Here is an 18,653-nt window from a genome sequence, read left to right as displayed (position 1 = left end):
TACACATTCCTTTATCCTCTTAATTTTCTTTTTAAATTGTAGTGCAGTTCAGTAACCCGTTTTATTTTTAATTCATGTTTTCCTAGAGAATGGAAATATGAATGAATTCGTGCCATCGATATTAAGCAAGGTGGCAAACGGCCCTGCAAGAAACAATTTGCAGAGGTAGAGGAAGATCAATATTGTGGTTATCAACCAACCGTCACATAGAAAAGCCTATTATAAATCTTTCTGCACCACTACAAGTTAGAATGGAAGGTTGTCTTTGCAAATCCTAGAAGCTGATGTCGGGTTGCATAAATTTTCGGGTCACTTCAATCTAACGTAAACTTGTTGGTGTTAGATTTACTAGAAGGGGGAGCACAGGCCTTTGCCAATAGCGGCCCATAGCAGTGCCAACAGACCGACTATCGGCTGGCGCCTGCCGAGCCGATCAAGTCGGTCAGTCGACGAGGACGCGTGTCTGAGAAACGGCTAACAAGAGCCAGTGGTAAGGTTGCCTGGCACTGCAGCTTTAAGGCAAGGGAACCCTCACTTGAAGCGGCAGGCAGCTTTGGCCTCTATCTTGGGGAGGGGTTGGGGGGTTCCTTAATACACTGATCGATTTATTTCATGGTGAGAGAAAAAATAGAAGCCTTAGATCCGCCACTTCTATATCTAGAAAAAAGTTTGCCAAAATGTCATGTAGGTGGTGGAGTGATGGGGTGCGGAAACAAGCAACAGGTTCTTCGATAAGTAATTTTGCAGACATGTGGACAAGAAATGAGAAAATTACACGCCAACGCCGAGGGCGATGAGTGAACACCCTGTCAAGAGTAACCTGTCCAAGGCAGGAAGAAGGCTTATCTGTGCAGTAGTTATTTCTTTAAGTGGTAGTATACAACTATTATTTCTTAGAGCACAACTTTTGAATATTCAAAAGCCAATAATCTCATCGAGAAACTGAGCTGCACCCGACGCAGTGTCCCGCTAGACCAGTGGTTCCTATCTTCTTTTGTCCCGTTCCCCCTTTCCCGGTCACTTTTTCACCTGTGGACCCCTGTAGTGAAATAGGTTAGGCGGGCCGCTCATCACCGTTCCAAGGGCCACATTTGTTACGTGGCTCGTGTTTCTCTTCGCTCCCCTAATGATGTCAGTCGGGTAAGTCGCGATCTGGTCAGCCTGGGCTGCTGTCAGGCCTCTACCTCACTGCTTTCCTTCTGTTGTTTTTGTTTATTAGTATTTTTACTTGTTTTAATATACATAATGAAAAGATAACTGACTGCAAACAAACTGTTATTTAACTATTATTGTATAGGAATATGCTGAACAAATACTTTATTCATTAAGTATGCATAACAGTAATAATGATACAAATACATAAATTGAAACTTAGCGAAGTCTTAGATGTTAAAGAACATAATGTCAAAACATATGAGCTTCTTGGTGGGTCAAGGAGTTCTTCCCAAGAAAATATATATCCAAGTAATGAGGGGCATATACAAAAGATTAGGCACAGGTGATCTGCAGTCATTCTCGAGGAACAAATCGTCGAACTCCTCCATCTTCCTACTTCCGACGGTGTGCACTCTGTGCTTGTCTGCTGAAGAGTGATGTACGTACACAACAGATTTTCCCGGGCGGTGGCGCCTGTCGTTAGGCAGCGGGGCTATAGATCGTTTGAGTTGTCGATGACACTGCTGAAAACGTCTAATGATATGCTGAAGACATTTTCCTACAATATTCTCTAAACCATTTTGACCCTCAAGCAAAATATGGCCTTAGTACTTTACTATGTTATTTTTTTATCAACAATAAGCCTATAAGTTATTGAACTGTAATCATTGATGAATTATCTTCACTATATCTTGGAATCGCACAGAACATTTATTACAATAACTACATCCTAGGCCTAGAGAGAGAGAGAGAGAGAGAGTGTTAACACAAGAGATCGAGTAGCACGGCGAGCAATGGAATCTGTGCCCCTCCACCCTCGCATCATTACTGTACACTAATTTTCTCTCCACATGCTAAAGTTTACTGCAAGCAGGTAACGGAAAGGAAGCAAAGTGCCTTTGCGCGTTGATGGAGCTTGGGTAGTGTGTCAGCCACGTGCCCTGTGGCAAGTATATCAAGGCGGAGTTTTTGACTTTCAGGAGGCAGCGCCCCTCCCTGCAGGCAAGGGTCACGCGACATACAGCTTTCCAGAAAGGTATAGCATGCCAAAATCAGATGATGACAAAGGTAGTAGAGGGGGGGGGGGGGGGGTTGACCAACCTCTCCCTTTTTTTTTTTTTGGATTTTGCATTATACTAGAAGACCAGGAAGGAAAGCTCCTATGTACCTCCCAAAAATGACGGCTAACTTTTCATAAAACGTAAACAATGTGAAAATGACACACGCGCTGAGCAACAAACACGCGCTGACAAACGCTACCTTGGATGAAAACTGATGATAACGACATATATTGGTCGTCACGATCAGATTTCATCGCCAGATTTCATCGCAGTCCTGCAAAACTCTCCGCAGCAGCAGAGAACAGGCATGCAGATGTCAGCGCAGGGATGTTCGCATTCAGTCAATGCCTATTCGACATTTGGATTGATGGAACGAGTCATAAGACATATGGATTGAAATAACGTTGAATAATCGTTCAAAAAGGGTTAGCAAAACGAACAAACTGCTCAAAAATACTCCGGAACGTGAACAACATCAATCGAGTGAACAACATCAATCATCAATCAGAGCGCAAATCCAAGCCATAGAAAGAGAAAGGAGATGAGCGCACCAAGTAAAGTAAAGAAGGAATGAACTGCTGCTGCAGGATATCAGTTCATGTCTCAGAGAATTTGAAGAATTTGAATGTGATACGTTAAACCATACTGCGGTCCCTTCTTCAGGCCTTCAGGCAGCAAAAATCGCTTACGTTTGATCTGTTGATCGCCAGGGAGGATGGTAGAAGAAGTAGTTAAGGAGTTCATGGATGAAAGGTGTACTCAAAAAGCAAGTCGTTGAATGACAGAGTTCATGCACTGTCTGGCGTTGTTTGTTTGATTGATGTGTGGGGGACACTCAAACTTGATGTCATGCAACACAATCGTCACCACTGAGAGTCTTTCTATCTTTAATGCGAATGGAAAGAAGAGGATGGGACCCAACAACTGGGGGGGGCGGATGACAGAAAATGGTAGATTTCGTCCTGGAGTAGACACCCAAATGCAGAGGATCATTTGCGTAAACGATTCATGCGTCGACAGAAACAGATGCCAATCAAGAATGTCTTTATATTTCCTACTGCTAGGTAAACCTTCGAGAACAGATCCGTCTACAGGCATTTCTTCAAGGGCATTGAACTCCTATGTTTTCAAGCGAAGCTGACACCGCCATGTTCACGATGTATAGTGTGCTGATACAGAGGACTAACTAACTCCAAGCAGCAGCATATGTTGCTATATGATGCCCCAGGGTGTGTGCTTGAAACGAAAACATCAATTGATTGATGCCAAACCATGTCGCAAATCAATATTTCAATACATGTCATTAGTGGGTGTGACCACAACTCCGGGTTCTTGTCCATGCCACAACCGCCAGAACCAAACACAGAGGTCAACAGTGTCAGTGAAACCCCCAAAATGACTCTACTAAGGTGTACACAAATAAACAAATTAAATTCAACGTACACTTTATTTATGTATTATACATGAACTTGCAATAGCAGTGCAGAAAGACAAAATCTGATAAGATATCTGATATACTACACGCACAGAACTGCTCCCCCACTCAGCTGGGGATAGTAGATCAGTTTAGATACATAAATGTAAATAATAGATAATACAATTTATCCTAAATACGTATATGTTACCAAAGGTTTCCCGCTAATTTATGCATTTTTGTACTTTTTCCATAAATGACACTTTTATTTTTATTGTTTTAAGTATTTCTTGTCAGGTGGAAAATATCAAATTCTTGTTATTAAATTCCGAGATCAAAGAGTTGGAAATGGAAGACGCGTTAACCTAAAATATAAAAAAAGTTTCCCTGTTAATGGACCGTATTGGCGGTGGCTGAGTGGATAACGTGACGGCGCCGCGTTCGGGACGACGCGAGTTCAATGGTTCAATCCCCGTCCGGTGCCACCAAGCTGGGATTTCTCAGCCGCCGCCGAGTGGCTTAAAACTAGCCACATGCTGTCCAGAAGACCACTTATCAACCCGGACTCTAGATTCTAGGATTAAAGATGAGCTCCGGGAGGGCAGCATGAGCCAATGCAAGATGGCGCCACTATAAACACTGGCCTGCGCCACAACGGGCTGGGCCATACCATCAGGCCCCTCCAAAACAAGCCTACCGGCGCCACAGGCAAAGATGTAAAAAAAAAAAAAAAAAAAAAAGGGCAGCGCACCACGTGGCCACTCGAAGAACTGTCAAAGCAGTACTTTACATAAAGTTCAAATTATAAACTAGAGTGCGTCTGAGGCTGGCTTCGGGATACACTGCCTTAATTGATGCCGCCACCGCTCTAAGCTTACAGCTACACGCACTCCACTCCTACCCGATTTCCTGACACTACAAATTGACAAGAAGAAAAAGTGAGATCAGCATCGTCTTCCTGAGGAAATTCTGCATTGCAATGGAATAAATTTGTAGCAGTAAAGTAAGTAAAAATATATGAAAATGAGGGTTAAGTAAAATGGTGTGAAAACACTGAAAGGCGATACTGGCCTCAGTTTTTCTTCAGTTTCTCGATGCAGGTCAATTTGGGCCCGGCGGCCATCTTGGCGGCCATTTTGGAGAAAATCTCCCCATACCTGAAATGCGTACTCAAGCTAGAAATCACTCCTAGCCTAGACATCAGAAAATCATTTTATGAAGAGAACAGCTGTATACACTTCCGTGCCACGGTCACTTTCTATATTTGGCTCCTAGACTATATGATACATTTAGGACACGCGAGGCCACCTGTTTTTATCATTGACAAAACACATTATAACGTTCCATGAGAAGCTGGTGGGCGGGGCGTGGCGGCTGCGGGGTCAGCTAAGCCCCGCACCTGTCACACACTCAATACCTCTCGCTTCCTCTCATATGTCAGCTATTTACTACCTTTAAATGAATTTAATTAAATAACTGGATAATCCAATAAGGTCATATAGTGTTAAGATTGTTTCGTTTTTAGGATAATAACAAAGATTTTGTATAAAAGTGAAAGGGATTTGGGAGTGTTAGTGAACTCTGACCTAAAACTAAGGAAGCAATGTATTAGTGCAAGGAATAGGGCTAACAGGGTATTAGGCTTTATTAACAGGACGGTAACCAACAGGAGTGCAGAGGTAATTCTCAGACTCTATCTAGCGTTAGTTAGGCCACACTTAGATTATGCTGTCCAGTTTTGGTGCCCACACTACAGAATGGACATCAACTTGCTAGAATCAGTTCAGAGGAGGATGACCAAGATGATTCAGGGGCTGAGGAACCTCCCATATCAAAATAGGTTGAAACATCTAAACTTACATTCACTAGAAAGACGAAGAGTGCGGGGAGATCTGATAGAAGTATTCAAATGGGTCAAGGGTCACAACAAAGGCGATATAAGTAAAGTACTGAGAATTAGCCAGCAGGATAGAACTCGCGCCAGTAATGGATTTAAATTAGAAAAGTATAGATTTAGGAGAGATATAGGCAAGCATTGGTTTAGTAATAGGGTGGTGGGAAATGGAATAGACTCAGCAATTACATAGTTAGTGCAGGGACGATAGCTTGTTTTAAGAATAGACTGGATAGCTACATGGACGGGGATGACAGGTGGCAGTGAGGTGTGGGTGCATTAAGGAGACAGGGTACTGGAGCGTACGCCCGTACCGAAGGTAAACGAGGATCAAGCCTCTACCTGTAATCCCTGAAACTATACCTCACCCATCGTGAGTAGGGGGGGGGGGGGATTCTGGAGCTGCCTTGTGTAGGCCACCCGGCCTCTTGCAGTTTTCCTATGTTCTTATGTTCTTATAAATACCAGGACACTTGACAACGTTGTATTCCAGCGTTGTCAAGTGTCCTGGTATTTACACAAAATATTTGTTATTATCCTAAAATCGAAACAATCTTAACACTATATGACCTTATTGCATTATCCAGTTATTTAATTAAATTCATTTAAAGGTAGTAAATAGCTGACATATGAGAGGAAGCGAGAGGTATTGAGAGTGTGTGACAGGTGCGAGCAAGGTTTGTATTCTATAAGGATAGCTCACTAAGCATTTGTTTTACCCACAATGCACCGCGGGGTTCCGACAGACCGACTCTGTCGGCGATCGAAATCTAGCCGACCAAGTCGGTCTGTCGACGAGGACTGGCGCGTGTCTCTCATATAGGTGTTACAGTGGCTCAGCTTATATAATAAGGATAGCTTAAGCATTTGTTTTACCCACAATGCACCACGTATACAATCTGGTTCACTCTCTCCATATAAAATGTATTAGAAAACCATCACTTATTAATCTTGTCACTCATTCAATGTCAGATTTTGCGCTTTTTTGATTGCTAAGGATATGTAATTAAATTAGGCAGCTGTTGAGTTGGCAAATAGTATACAGTAATATAAATATTTGAGAAAAATGTTATAAAAAAAAGGTACTAAGAAACATTGCTGTCTACCATATATCGATGCTTACGTTTTCTCGTTTCATTAACATTCATTTTCTACAACTTTACAGAGGTAACTAATCCTGTCATCAATTAAAATAGCTAACATAGATATATTAATTGAAGTATTACTGTTGGATCAGGAAAATTATATTCAATGGTTAATATAAATAATGTATAAAGGGCTCAATGTATATGTAAGAATACACAAAGACTATACCAACTTCTATATTATCTATAACGATATTGATGACAGGATTAGTTATCCCTGTAAAGTTGTAGAAAATGAATGTTAATGAAATTTGAGAAAACGTATAGATTGATATATGGTAGACAGCAATATTTCTCAGTATCTTTTCCTACATATTTCTCAAATAATTGTATTACCAACTGCATACCTGCTATTTGCCAACCCAACAGCTGCCTAATTTAATTACATATCCTGATTGATTGATTGATACTTTATTGTTGCAAGTAAACAACAATAGGAGAAGGGAGGGGCTAGCATGCACCATCCCAACCCCCAGGCAGTACAGAGTGTGATTATATACAATTAAGGATACATGTGGAAGTAGCACCAGGAAACTAAAAAGATACAATGGTAGGGGACAAGTGCTAAAAAAATAAAGGCCTTGACATAAGGGACTGACTCCTGCTGGGGCTGAGGGGAAATACGAATGGACGAGTGATTGAGATAGTGAAAGTGTTCTTGGATTGATGATTGATTGATAGTTTATTGTTGCAAGTAAAACAACAAAGGAGAAGGGAGGAGCATGCCATCCCAACCCTCAGGCAGTACAGAGTGTGATCATACAACTAAGGATACATATGTATAAGTAGCACCAGGAAACTAAAAGGATACAATGGTAGGGGACAAGTGCTAAAAAAAAAAAAATAAAGGCCTTGATTTAGTCAAGGGAGCAGACATAAGGGACTGTACATATGGACTGCAGTCTAGAGGCAAATGCCATGATACTCAGTATAAGCACAGCTGAAAGTACATTATTGTTAATGAACCAGCCCACCAGCCCAGGCAGGTCCCAGTGGCCCTGTGGGCGGTAGGCACTAATAGAAGAACATTGCAGGACATAGTGTTTGAGCGTGTGACCCCCTGGCCTGGCACACAAGCGGCAATTAAGGTACAGGGTCAGCCCCACTGACCTCTCAGTAATATCTATAGCCCAGCCTTAGCCGCATCACCACCAGATCATAGGATGCACTAAGCCTACCATAAGTGTGGGTGCACATACTTGATACCTGGGCATAGTGAATGCTGGAGGGAAGGAATGTACGTGGCGTGCAAGATGTATGGAATAGTATTTTTGTCCCATTTACATAGGATACTGTTTGTTCTATATGTTTTGTTTCTTTTCACAGGAACTGCCGTTATAAAGTCCTGATATTGAAGAAATCCCAAGTCACCTGTGACGTCCAACCAAAATCAAGATCATGTGCAGATCCCAGCCGCAAAATAGCTCGCAAAGAGAGGTCCAACTCCATTACTTTTTGTTTAAGATTTCACTTACTGCTATTGTTTACTTGTCCTGTTTCGGCCCCAATATATGGCACAAACATCAGATAAACACTTTTGATCAAGAGAAGGCCTTACAGCAAACGAATAGCGAAGATTTTAGAAAGAACCCCACGTTGATCCAGATCCAGAGGTTGATGTTCACTCAGTTCTTGCTTGTTTGGTCCGATGGTCTGGTGTGTTGCTGTCTTGCGGGCAATATCACCCATCACAAAGATCACACATGGACAAATTAGAAGAAAACAAGCAAGTTAGTGTCTTTTCCAGCTGTTTATTTCCCAGTGCGCATGCGTGATGGACAGCAGAGCGACTTATTTCTGCGAGGAGGTATTTCTCGTAACACGGTGTTTACTGTTTACGCTCGCCGCCCACCGCCAAAGCTGAAGTATTTTTGGTGCCAAGAGCCGAGAGGCGCGGAGAGAGAGCCATGGCGTTTTGTTCGTGGGTCAAAGAAGAGGTGTACAAAGACCACTTTGAACCAGGTGAGTGTGGCTGTCTTTGAGGATTACCTAGCGATGGGTTACACAAGCACTCGGTGACGTTATGTTAGTGGAAGTGGAAATTTTGGTGTTGGTGCCCAGCAGTTTTTAAATTCTTATATAATTTTCAGAATAATGAATTAAATACCACCAACGACCTCTGTCGATGGTTCTATATAGCAGGTCATACCTTCTCATATAACTGGAAATGGAAAACTAAGTGACGCAACAGTGAATTAAATACCACCCATGACCTCTGTCAGTGGTTCTATATAGCAGGTCATACTTTGTCATGTGTTATTGGAAGTGGAAATCTTGGTGTTGGTGGCCCAGCAGCCCCAACCTCTGTCAGTGGTTAAGTGGAAATCTTGGTGTTGGTGGCCCAGCAGCCCCAACCTCTGTCAGTGGTTAAGTGGAAATCTTGGTGTTGGTGGCCCAGCAGCCCCAACCTCTGTCAGTGGTTCTATATAGCAGGCCATACTTCCTTATATCGGTTTCAAAGTAAATGCTGCCCCAACTTCTGTCAGTGGTACTGGACAATTTACGGTTTCACCCAACCAACGATTTTCTCACGTGGTTCATGTTTTTCTGGTGATAAAAGTAGTGAATTGCACGATTTTGAACCTCATTTCCGTCGCAACTGTCTACTTTTTCTTTATTTTTTTCAGCAGCATCTAGCAGACTTTTTTGTTGTGGTTTTAGTTTTGCACTTGAGCTGCCTCGGACAATTTACCATTTCACCCAACCAACGATTTTCTGACGTGGTTCATGTTTTTCTGGTGATAGATGTAGTGAATTGCACGATTTTGTACTTCATTTCCGTCGCGAATGTTTACTTTTCGAGTTATACCTCATTTAACACGCCCCCCTCTGCCCTTTTCACATGTCCAAACCATCTCAATCTTCTCTGCCTCAATTTAACAGAAAGGTCCTCAACCCCACACATCTCCGCCACTTCACCGCTTGACCTTCCATCCTGCCACCTCACTCCTGCCATGTATCTCAGCATCCTGTGATCACAACTGCACAGAACATCCATCAGTCTGTTCGTCAGTGCCCATGTTTCTGCTCCATACAAAAGAACACTTCTCACACAGGCCTCGTAAACCCTTCCTCTGCTCCTCAATTCTATGTTGCAGTTCACTAATAGACTGGCTATTTCTCACCATCTATCCCATGCAGCTGCTACCCTTGCTCTCACTGCTCTCTCCACTCCTGCTTCACAGTCCAACACATCCCCTAGGTAGCAGAACTGCTGTACTTACTCCAACACACCTTCGTCCACCACCAGCCCGGCATCCTCATCATCATCACTACCATCACCATCATCCCCCTCCCTATATATATATATATATATATATATATATATATTATATATATATATATATATATATATATATATATATATATATATATATATATATATATATATATATATGTATGAGAATGCAGCCATGGTGTGTGAAAGGGTTAAAGGTCAGTGGTGTATGTTTTACGTCGGCAGCTTATCAGGACCGTCTTCGCCCATATATTGGACCTACTAGGGTCAAGGGTAATGCCTCCTAGGATTAATGTAGGGTAGCGTGGTTACTGGGGTTAATGTGGTGGGCGTGAAATACATTACTCGAGGCTTGAGTGTCAACAGGGAACCGTCATCCCGATGGCGGGCTGAGCGGAGGACAAAGGTAGTAGGCTGGCGTTCATACCGTTAACACGGCGTTGATGGAACTGGAAGGAGTAATCTGACTAACCCCGCATTGTGCGTATCTCTTTCTCTGTTATCGTCTAAGCGTCTAAGTATCTCCTGATTCCACAATATTGTGTCGTTTCCTTAACGTCTAAGGTTATTCTGCCTCCCACAAGTGTACAAGTACATTCATGTTAACGGCGAGTAGATGCAGGTTGTCCTGCCACGAATATAAGGATAAAGTTTACATTCATGTTCATATGTCGGACTGTAGGGATTTGCCATCCCGGAAAATGTAGAGATAAGGTGTAGTGTACCTCACATTGTAATGTTTCATGATATCATTGCAGGTTTGACCACTGTACAATAAACCGTGGCGTGAGTTCGACACAGCGGTTTCAGTCATCCTTGGCACTCACTCAACTGGTCACTGGCGACACAGTCAAACCTGCCCGATATCATGAAACATTACATGACGGTTCCCTGTTGACACGCAAGCCTCGAATGGCTACCACTTTTAACCCTTTCAACTACCCTATAATCTAGAGCGTACAATTTCTTCTATATATATATATATATATATATATATATATATATATATATATATATATATATATATATATATATATATATATATATATATATATATATATATATATATATATATATATATATATATACAGTAGTCCCTCAAATAGTACGGGGGTTAGGGACTCAGGACCCCCGTCATCAGCAAATATGGCGGCCCAAACAAACACATAAGTGCTTCCATTGCATCAGGAAGATCAGCGTACCCCATTTTGCAGCAAGTGAGGCGCCGTTACCATAGCAATGACGAGGCTTAGTAAAAGGACGGCCTTTACCTTTACTCTTGCAGCACTCTTGGAGCATTGGCAGTTACTGCGGCAAGAATTTTTTTTACACTATGATAGATACAGTGAACACTGCTCTCATTCACGTGATATGCTCTCCGTACCTCAACGTAACTTCTCCTAAATCTGAATTCTTCTGCAAGGTGAACACCTATCTCGAATGCTTTGGGGTGCTTTCAGCAGGTGTTTTGGTAGAACAGTGTTGCCACTCACACCATGGCTACTTGGTGCGACGAGCGGGAAATTTAAAAATTCTAAAAAAAAATTCTTACATGACAATCCGAATAAAACTGAAACCGTACTATTGGAAACCCTATATATATATATATATATATATATATATATATATATATATATATATATATATATATATATATATATATATATATATATATATATATATATATATATATATATATATATATATATATGGGGTGGCTTTAAAGTCATATTTAGAAAAAATGTTAATGCAATACACTCAGTTATTTTTCAGTCAATTCCCCCCACTCAAGAAAGTGTTAGAGAGAATTTTTGAAGTGGCGTTATGTGTTTGTGTTACTGACAGAAAAACTTTACAGGCATTTACGTGTGCCGAAGGTGTGGACATGAACTGTTTTCAAGTAGAATGAAATATAAGCATGGAACGCCGTGGCCAGCCTTTGTTAAAACTATTCGCCAAGATTCTGTACAAAAAAGAAAAGAAAGTAAATTAGCATTGAAGGTAACATCTTAGTAATATATTTATTGCATGAACTCATTCAGTTCCGTTACAAAATATTTCCCTCAAATAATTTGCTCGAATAGATAATATAGTATATTGATTTGACATTTTTTTCAGGTGTACTTTACATATTGTCAAGAAATATATACGTATATATATATATATATATATATATATATATATATATATATATATATATATATATATATATATATATAGATATATATATATATATTTTAGCCATGGAGAGTAATCAAAAAGTCAAATCAGTATATATTTTGTAGTGGATGCATTTCACTAAGATGGAAACAAGCCAGGAAGGAAAGCTACTGTGGTAGGTAAATGCAAAGTAGTACTCTGAGCAAACAGTCAAAGAGAGTCTCTTAAAAGCCATGCAGAAACAGACATGACATTCATATGGAGCTTCTTAAAAGGCTATTACTGTTAACAATGCAAAAGAAATGTCACTGATCATAGAACAAGTCTGTGACTGTGCTGCACTAGTAGTTCATTACCAATATCCTTCCTGTCTCTCCCCCTCTATTTTTTTCTCTCTGCCTGTATTCAATGGACAGTTATTTTCCCTTAACTAATACTAAGGTAAGGATGTGTTTTTCTGTTTGCTTCATAATGAGTGGGTTGCAGGTGTGTACGTTTGTGTAGAGTGCAGTAACCAGCTCTTCTCCAGCCAAGCTAAGTATGAGCATGGCACTCCTTGGCCAGCCTTTACTCGCCCCATCCACACCAACTCTCTGAAAAAAGTTCCTGAAGAGGACAGGCTAGGCGCTCTAAAGGTTAGAGAAATAACATTTTTATTGCTGTATACATAAGTTCTCCCAAAGTTATATGATTGCAGGCACTATTGTACTTCCTCCTACCCATGAGTGCAACTGTTTCAAGAGGGGAGTATCAAGACACCTTTGGGACTAATATATTTGATCGTCCTTATGGGGCAATTTTTTCTGTTACCTTTATAGGAACATCATCTTAAACACTTCTTGTGCAATTCTTGGTCTGTATATCCATTACCTAAGAACTATTAACCTTTAGTCTCCCAGGACATCACTGTGAGAATATCTCAAAACATAGTATAAATATCCTTGGTTTCTGGAGGAATATCCCAGGATGAAAAAACTGAATTGTATTTTTTTTCAATACATACTATCAGTATGAGCTTGGGACTCATGGAAACAACCTTTGACAGCACTGTGAGATTGAAGAGGTTAATATTAGTGCCTTAAATTATTGTTATATTATTATATATTGTAACGATATTATTTACTGTATCAGTTGTTGTAGTAAAGTGTTGAATTATTTAAAACTTGTGTTTGGGCATCAGCAAGATCAACATAAGCTGGAAATGGTGCAAAATAACAAGTGATGTGCAAGGCTCAGTGTAGTGAGTTGGGCATAGAGGGCTCTAGATGACAGGCTGTGCACGGCTGACTGATTTTAATTTTTTATTTACCAAACTTCCCCTATATAGATATTGGGTTAACCCTTCAAAGGGGTTTGGCAACTGGCTCAGAGTCTGTTCACATATACTGCATGGACGTGCCACGCCTAATATTTGTTAATTTGTTTACTTATGTTTTCTTATAGTGTGTGGGAATTCTGAAGGTGACTTCATTGACTGGTTAACTCATTACATTCTTTTTCTAGGTCTCGTGTGGGAAGTGTGGTAATGGATTAGGCCATGAATTTGTAAAGGATGGTCCAGACGGCAATATGTCACGGTTCTGAATATTCTCACACTCCCTCAAGTTTGTTCCAAAACAAGGTAAATAATTTTTTTTATCTTATAAATCCAGTACAAAACTCCTAATGAATATAAAATTGCGTTTGATTGGGACACGGACATTTTAAACAGAAATGTGAAAAATGCTATGATTTTGTGAAGAGGGTCTATAAGAGTCAAATAGAAGGGTAATGTGTGGTAGAGAGCTCAATAGTAAGGTGGATTGACATAAGTGAAGGATACTTGAAGGAGGGAAGTAGGAAGTGGGTGGGTGAATGTTGCTAAAAGGGAGTGTATGAACAAGGAGACCTGGAAGTGCTGATTCCATGTTCATCTCAAAGGGACTTCCTGGAGGGACATATATCAGAGCTGTAGACAGATCTTGGTAGAAAGAGCTAAAGTATGACTTTGCAAAGTAGAATTAAAATGCAAGTATTATTGATATATTTTGTTTTGTAATTTGCAGAGGGAGATGAAACAGGAGTCAGTAACCATGCAGAGGTAACTAATGGCTCCTGAGACAGGCAGAAAGGCTGCAGTAAGCCTACAGAGACACCAGACCAAACAAATTGTCAGCTCATTTAAGTATTTATTGTCTTAATTTCTTGTTATTGTTATCCATATTTTTAAGAAATTTTAAAAGTTTTGAAACTAAAGATTTATCAGATAGGGTCCAGTTGAGCATTCAGTTATGGTCTGTTCTTTATTTTCTTGGTGTCTCTTGCCTAAATTTTACATAACTTTGTTGATAGAATACAAGTATCACAAAAGGCAAATTTTTTGGTAAATAATAAGCTGCCAAGTGGTCATATGGCCCTTTTGGCTCCCCACTGTGCCTTTCCAAGAATGGGGTGACTGATGACAGGGCAGGTAAAGTTGGGGGAATGAGATAAGCTGTGCATGGTCTCGGTGCTCATTACCGTTTTTGCCTTGAGCCTCTGGAGGGTAAAATCCCACTAGCCTGTGACACAGAGATAGTGTGACATTTGGGTTACCATAGTTTACTTCCTGAGGTTTCCCTAAGAACTCGTTTATCAGTCAGTCTAGAAGGGAGAATGAACAATTGGGTGAGATGGGCACTGAATGCCTTGCTTTGGGCTCAAACTTGGGCCAACTGATTCGTAGCCAGGCATGGTAACCACTACACCATGAAGAAGTCCTCAATGTATAGTACATGTGATAGATCTCATTGTCAATGAGTTTTGCAGTGGTGAATAATGAAGGAATAGGGGTAAATCAAATTTTCTGAGCCCTGTTGCAGAATAAATCACTAAAGCATAGCTCATTGATATGTGCATTTAAACTGAAGAGGAATAAGGTTGCATAATGTAAATTTACATGGATGATATTAACAAGCTTTTAGTCATTTATGGAAAACAAAAGTGATGATTGTTTCCATTATGTGATAAACAAAGATATTATCTGTTGAAATAGCTTAAGCAACTATATTATATATCTGTGAAAAAGAAATTATAATTGTGTGAAAAAAATATGAACTGTTTAAATTCCTTTATGCAATGATACTCTTTCATACTTTCTTTCTCTCCAGAATGAGATTAAAGTCAGTTCCATGAGAGCTGGTGAGCCTAATCCTTCAGAGATGGACTCGTGGAATTGGCATCATTGCTTGGGTGACAGTCTGCCCGCTCATTGTCTGTTGTTTACTAGATCTAACCTGCCGTGACATAGCCTACTATCTCTCACTCTCTGCTATCCCTTTAAATCAACACTGTTGGTATGGAAATGTAGTTATTCTTATAATCGCTCTTCCTTATGGCTATTAATTAGTTTATTACCCTCAAATAATGGAAATAAATTTCAGGATTAATGAAAGAAAAGAGAAGGCTATTGCCTTTGGCCTATGTTTATGCTATGACTACGCAGCATCACTACACATTATGACTAAACCAGGACTAAAAATATACCAAGATATCTTACAATAAATGAGTTAACGAACGACACTGTGTTAACTGTAGCCTAGCACTTTGTAGTAGTAGGAAAAATAGGTAAAAAAAAAGTAGCCTTAACATTCGCTGGATGTTGCCTGTTTACGTGCAGTTCTGACTTAGTTTTGTTATGAATGTTGTTTCAGATTTATCTATAATAGTTCAAAAGGCACATATTTATCAATAAAGATACTATTGCATTAGTTTTTATTGATGCAGTCTGTTATGTTATAGCTCAAAAAGGGTTTTTGTAAGAATACAAAGTAAATTATATGCACGTTAGTACAAGTTAAGGATTGGCCAATGAGCGTGCAGTACCATCACCTAAGCAATGATGCCAAGTCTGCAAGTCCCTCTCTTTATAGCCCTGCCAGCTCTTGTGGAACTGACTATAGTTGCTTCTCTCTCAAATGAATACACAGTGTAATTATAATATATTTCCAAAAGCATTTTGCTGTTATTATAATTTCATTGAAATTTTGAAATTAGATACTGAAAGTTATTACATGTCATTAAAAGATAAATTACAATTTTAATTCTGTAAGACTATAATAAATGTAAGATATGTATTTATCTTAATCAATCTAAGCCATTATGTTTGGAAAAAGTAACCTTTGTAAGTGTTTATTTTGTATTATTTATATTATTATTATTATTATTATTATTATTATTATTATTATTATTATTATTATTATTACTAATTTACAGTAAAAGAGGCAGTTCAAGGGCATCATAAGGATTAAACAAAAAATCACACTGGCACAGCTTCTGCAAATAGCTGATAGTAAGAATAGCTGAAAGAGGGTCAAAAGTCAGAATCAAGTGGAGGGGTGTCTTGATACTCTCCTCTTGAAAGCTTTGAAGTTGTAGGTAGGAGGAAGCACAGATAAAGGAAGGCTGTAGTGGCATAGCAGTTGAGGGTGAATATGGTGTGTCAAAACAGACCTGTGAAAAGGAAAGTCTGTTCTAAGGAAATCTTTGGAGGGGCCACCGAGCAGGAAAAGAGGATCATATGCTTAATTTTTGTCATCAGCAGAGCCATATTTGATATTTGGGGGGGACTTGAGAGAAAGGAGTATTACATGATGGCCACTGAAACTGATCATATAAAAATACTAGAAAAACATTATATTAACCTGCCAGCATTAGAAGAAAAGTGAAAATGGAAGACATGACTTTCTTATACCTTTGTGTGACAGGTAAAGAACAAAGTGTAATAAATGATTACTATATCTCCTTTTGAAAGGTAACATTAAGAGGACATAAAGGTAAGGTAAAGTTGGGGGCATACGCTGTAGCAGCGCATGGCCTTGGTGCTCATCTCCATAACATTGGCCCTTGAGCCTGTGGTGGGAGGGAGCCCATTACCCCGGGACACAGGGCCAGTGTGACATCTGGGTTACCACAGTTTACCTTCCCCAGGTTTCCCCAGGTACCCATTTATTGACCAGCCCGAGAGGGAGGATGAAGAGCTGGGTGAGCTGCACGCCGACTGCCCGGGCCGGGATTCAAACCCGGGCCCGCGGAGTAGAAGCCAGGCACGCTGACCACTAGACCATGGAGGCGTATAAGAGGACATAGCAAGAAACTTAATGAATATAGAGGCAATAAAGATATTTGTTTATCTCTCTAAACAAGTTGAATGGTTTCCCAAAGTAATGTATTAAAATATGCAGACAGAACAACTGGAAAGTATCAGTCCATTCCAGTTGTACTGTATGGTGTTTATATTCATTCATCCCAGTACCCTTCTGTATTTTAAATCTGCACTGCCTCCTGAGTGGCCACATGACTACTGAAGTTTTGACATTCATTAAGTGGCATTTTTCATCACTCCATTAGGGCAGTTCTAGGCATGTTTCCCATAAACTCTTATGAGAAAATAAATGCTTATCTAAGCCTACTTCTTTCTGCTTTCATTGAGTTGATCTCCCCTCTCATTTCTTGCTACAACTTCAAAATTACTAATTGCTGTTTCACCAACAATTTTAATTTGAACTTTGGTCTATAAGTCTCCCTTAAATCTTGACAGGTGGGTTTTATGCATCTCCATTGCTTCTGCCATGTCTTCATAGAACTCTTCTAGTAATAGCAAGGATCTCATAACTGGTTACAAGATTTTTGCCAATAGCAACAAGCTGCAGTAGCATTTCACTTTTTGGGAAACGTGTTAAGCATTGATTTACCCTACTTGATAGGCAACACTTAAACAATGGTTATTGCAAGAAGGGGTTGACCCCCTCCATTGTCTAAGAAAACCCACGTTTATTACTGGACACGAGTAGATGCAGCCAAGATTTCAGTTAAAAAATGTAAGTAATTAGTGAATGGTGGTCCTCTCCTGTATAATATCTCGTTTTAATGTAAACTTAACATTTTTTTTTACAGTCCTGGCTTATATCAATTTTGTTGCCCTACGTTGAACACCTTCTAATTTAGCAATGTCCTTCACATAGTGGGGAGACCAAAACCATACCACATATTCCAAGTGGGGTTGGACTTAATTATGTAGGGGAGAGCTGGTATGATTCGGACACTTTTTAGAGAGAGAAGTTTAAGAAGTATAGTGTAATTTTGTTGATCTCAAAATGTTCCTACATCATTTGGCTTTTTAGGCTGCTAATATGACACTCGTAGCTATTTCCAGTTTTCAGATGTAGGCGATGAAAGACAAGTTTCTAAATCGTCCGAACCATCCCCACCCATGGTGATGGTTCGGCCAGGGAGGTGGGATGGTATGGACACTCATAATACTCGCCATAATATTAATATAACTTAAGTTTGATTGGCTAATAAACAAGATTATATCTTCTACAAAACATTTGTATAAGGACAAAAGTATCCTCTCAGTATTTAGAGGGGAAAAAAATAAAAGGAGAACTACAAGAAATATCTTAAAAATTTTGGTATTATGGCTTCCTTCTCACAAGCATAATATCTGAATATAAATCAATCAAATTAACCTTTTTATAACTGTTGCAACACCTAAAATGTTTAAATTGATATAAATTTAATAAAAATCATGAAAAAATCAACCGTCCGAATCATCACGACTATAATA

At 39.7% G+C, this 18,653-nt stretch overlaps 1 protein-coding gene across 1 annotated transcript; it reads left to right on the top strand.

Moving 5' to 3' along the window:
- The first annotated feature begins 8,227 nt into the window (after positions 1-8,227).
- LOC127004060 (methionine-R-sulfoxide reductase B1-A-like) lies at positions 8,228-17,488 on the top strand. Its single transcript, XM_050871358.1, has 5 exons — positions 8,228-8,631; positions 12,554-12,702; positions 13,571-13,688; positions 14,113-14,147; positions 17,015-17,488. The coding sequence occupies exons 1-5, from the start codon at positions 8,577-8,579 to the stop codon at positions 17,144-17,146; spliced, it is 489 nt and encodes a 162-aa protein (XP_050727315.1). The 5' UTR covers positions 8,228-8,576; the 3' UTR covers positions 17,147-17,488.
- The last annotated feature ends 1,165 nt before the right edge of the window (positions 17,489-18,653 follow it).

The sequence above is a fragment of the Eriocheir sinensis genome, chromosome 27, assembly GCF_024679095.1.
Source record: "Eriocheir sinensis breed Jianghai 21 chromosome 27, ASM2467909v1, whole genome shotgun sequence".
NCBI classification, from domain to species: Eukaryota; Metazoa; Arthropoda; class Malacostraca; order Decapoda; family Varunidae; genus Eriocheir; species Eriocheir sinensis.
The sequence above is the reverse complement of the archived record's forward strand: the minus strand, read 5'-3'. Positions and strand labels throughout refer to the sequence as shown.